Consider the following 3140-nt stretch of genomic DNA (forward strand, 5'->3'; position numbering starts at 1 on the left):
ATTTGTTTACCGTTATTACAATATATAGCTCCAGGTAACTAGACTTTCATTCCTTTGCTTCTTTATACGCTAGCATAGACAGCTGTGTTCAAATCATGTTAGTAGCCTGACTTTGTAATAAAAACCACTCAGATGAGATGACGGTTTTACCTGGCTACATTGGATCTTTAGTAGCTTCTGAATACACCCCGTAACGTCAAAAAGAAGCAAGACTGCTGCGATTGGTCAGTGCCACCAAGTGAAATGGCATTCTCAGTAGCATCTGAGGTATGAGCGGCTGGGTCATGCCAGAATTAGTCCGCGTCAAAAATGTGTCGTCCCCCCCATGATGTAATCATATCTTTTGAATGCCGATGCTATGACGACGCGCATTCCGCACATTCTGGACTGCTGGGCCAAATAGTGTCCACCCTGTGACGTTGCTATGCCACTCTTTACTACCACAGATTAATGTGCATATCTTAAATTGGGAAGACAAATGTAATCATCTTGCACTTGGCCGCAGACTAATTCTGGCATGAAAGCTGTCTTGCGAGTTCCATGGCAGTTGACCATCTGAGGGCTTATTTGTATATTAGCATGTTATGGACCTGAGTGTCTAGTGATGTCTTCTCTGGGTAGACTAGCCAGATAGCAACCCTCTTCTAGGACATAGAGTTGGAGACTTTGCCATGTATAGAGAAAGAAATGAGACATATTTGCATGATGCATAGATGACTCATACCTATAAAGATACAGAGAGGATTGGCTAGATCGTTAGGCCTAATCCCCGAGATCTTCTTCAAATAGACATGTTATTGTCTAGAAGTTATTATCTAGACTCTAGACTCAGATAATTAATGGTAATGTTTGAAAAATCTTTACCCCTGTCTACTTTATTTTTCAGTAACAACATGTTGTATCCTAAAGAAGACAAGGAGAATCGTATCCTGCTCTATGCTGTAAGTGAATTCTTGCTACAAATTAGCTAACTAGAGTTATTAAAGCCTCCCTGATTACTCCTTGTTGGTTTGCGTGTATATTTCACAGTCCAAAGTAAATTAATGATTTTGCAAGTGTTCTGTTCACTCAGTTGTCTCAATGCTCAGTGTAGGAACTGTGACTATCAACAAGAAGCAGACAACAGCTGCATCTACGTAAACAAGATCACCCACGAGGTTGAGTAAGTGCAGGGATCTCAATATGGTCCAGACATGTTTGTCATTTGGTCACATCTGTCATGGGTACATGGAGCAGCTAACTCTTGGTCTCGTCTCTCCTCAGCGAGCTGACACAGATCATTGCAGATGTATCCCAGGATCCAACGCTCCCCCGGACAGAGGACCACCCCTGTCCCAAGTGAGTATGGCCGTCCGTCTCAAACACTTCTCACGCATTTATCTCTGTTCTGTCTCAGGTCAGGCATGTTCTCCACTTTGGACTCTCTATGACTCTCTGTGACTCTGTGTGACTCTCTGTGACTCTCTGTGACTCTCTGTGACTCTCTGTGACTCTCTGTGACTCTCTGTGACTCTCTATGACTCTCTGTGACTCTCTGTGACTCTGTGACTCTCTATGACTCTCTGTGACTCTCTGTGGCTCTCTGTGACTCTCTGTGACTCTCTGTGACTCTGTATGGCTCTCTGTGACTCTCTATGACTCTCTGTGACTCTCTGTGACTCTCTGTGACTCTCTGTGACTCTCTGTGACTCTCTATGACTCTCTGTGACTCTCTGTGACTCTGTGACTCTCTATGACTCTCTGTGACTCTCTGTGGCTCTCTGTGACTCTCTGTGACTCTCTGTGACTCTGTATGGCTCTCTGTGACTCTCTATGACTCTCTATGACTCTCTGTGACTCTCTGTGACTCTCTGTGACTCTCTATGACTCTCTGTAATAATTAATAATTAATTAATAATTTTGCCATTTAGCAGACGCTTTTATCCAAAGCGACTTACAATTACGAATTACAGGGACATTCCCCCTGGAGTAACTGAGGGCTAAGTGCCTTACCCAAGGGCACACTAGTAGTGGTGTGGCTTCAGGCGGAATTTGAACTCACAACCTTCCGATCCCAAGTCCAACTCACTATCCACTAGACCACCACTACCCCACAGAGTCTCTGTGACTCTCTATGACTCTCTGTGACTCTCTATGACTCTCTGTGACTCTCTATGACTCTCTATGACTCTATATGAAGTCAGTCCTGCATTATGAACAGCATTGTCTTTCTATACGACAGCACAGTATATCGTTGACCTTTGTCTTCTTATTCAGGTGCGGCCACAAAGAGGCTGTGTTTTTCCAGTCCCACAGTATGAAAGCTGAGGTACTGTATTCTGTATTCTTGATCTAATATAGGGACCTGAGCATTAATATTACCAAGGAAATCTATTCATTTGTTTAACTAAGTCACCTGTAATATCAGAATACAATAGATAACAATAGCCTAAATGCTGAAAATATGACAACTTATTCTAAAGATGTTCCTGCAATCAACGCTGAGCTTTTGCAATTACTTTTCAGAAGACTACTTGCTCCATTTCTTGTATAGTGAACACTGATTGTCCCCTATGCTTACGCGCAGGTAGCAGGTCCCTTAAGGCCAATGCACACAGGCCCGATTTTGTCGCACCGCCGAATTCGATTCCATTGTTTTGAATGAGACAATGCACACGGCGTGCGATGCGATATTATCGCACGACAACATTCGGTTCTCCATTCACAGTCACACCAATTGAAATAATTCAAAGAATTGAGAATCGAATGTTGGCGTGCGCCAAAATCGCACGCCGTGTGCATTGGGTTTTAGACTTGAGCATTTTTATTCCCTTTGGTTTGGAATCACCTTTAAAATGGCTATATACCTCGTGTAGTGCTGTGCACAGGGAATAATTGCCCAATCAGCTGTAAATATTGTAATGTTTTTTTCCTGTATAGGCAATGCAGTGTTTAGAGTGCTAAATGAAAATGTCGGTGTCCGAAAGGAAAGCAAATAACGTTACTGTCTTTACCCTGTAGGACGCTATGAGGCTGTACTATGTGTGCACTGCCCCACACTGCGGACACCGCTGGACAGAGTGAGGAGGAGGAGGAGGATGCGGATGCGGAAGAGGAGATTTAATGTATGTGTTACGGTACATGTAGGAATACGGTACATG

The 3140-nt window shown here is 43.4% G+C and overlaps 1 protein-coding gene across 2 annotated transcripts in view; it reads left to right on the plus strand.

The window, feature by feature from the left end:
- polr2i (RNA polymerase II subunit I) overlaps positions 1-3140 on the plus strand; it is a 4036-nt gene extending 896 nt beyond the window's left edge. The window contains exons 2-6 of one of the 2 annotated variants that reach the window (XM_080542726.1): positions 887-941; positions 1089-1162; positions 1264-1338; positions 2257-2308; positions 3001-3140. In XM_080542726.1, the coding sequence (XP_080398852.1) occupies positions 887-941; positions 1089-1162; positions 1264-1338; positions 2257-2308; positions 3001-3063 (319 nt within the window). In that variant the 3' untranslated portion in view covers positions 3064-3140. The remainder of the gene's footprint in view (positions 1-886; positions 942-1088; positions 1163-1263; positions 1339-2256; positions 2309-3000) is intronic. The other variant, XM_080542727.1, reaches the window with a different exon arrangement.

The sequence above is a fragment of the Nansenia antarctica genome, assembly GCF_963989245.1.
Source record: "Nansenia antarctica genome assembly, chromosome: 12".
Classification (NCBI taxonomy): Eukaryota; Metazoa; Chordata; class Actinopteri; order Argentiniformes; family Microstomatidae; genus Nansenia; species Nansenia antarctica.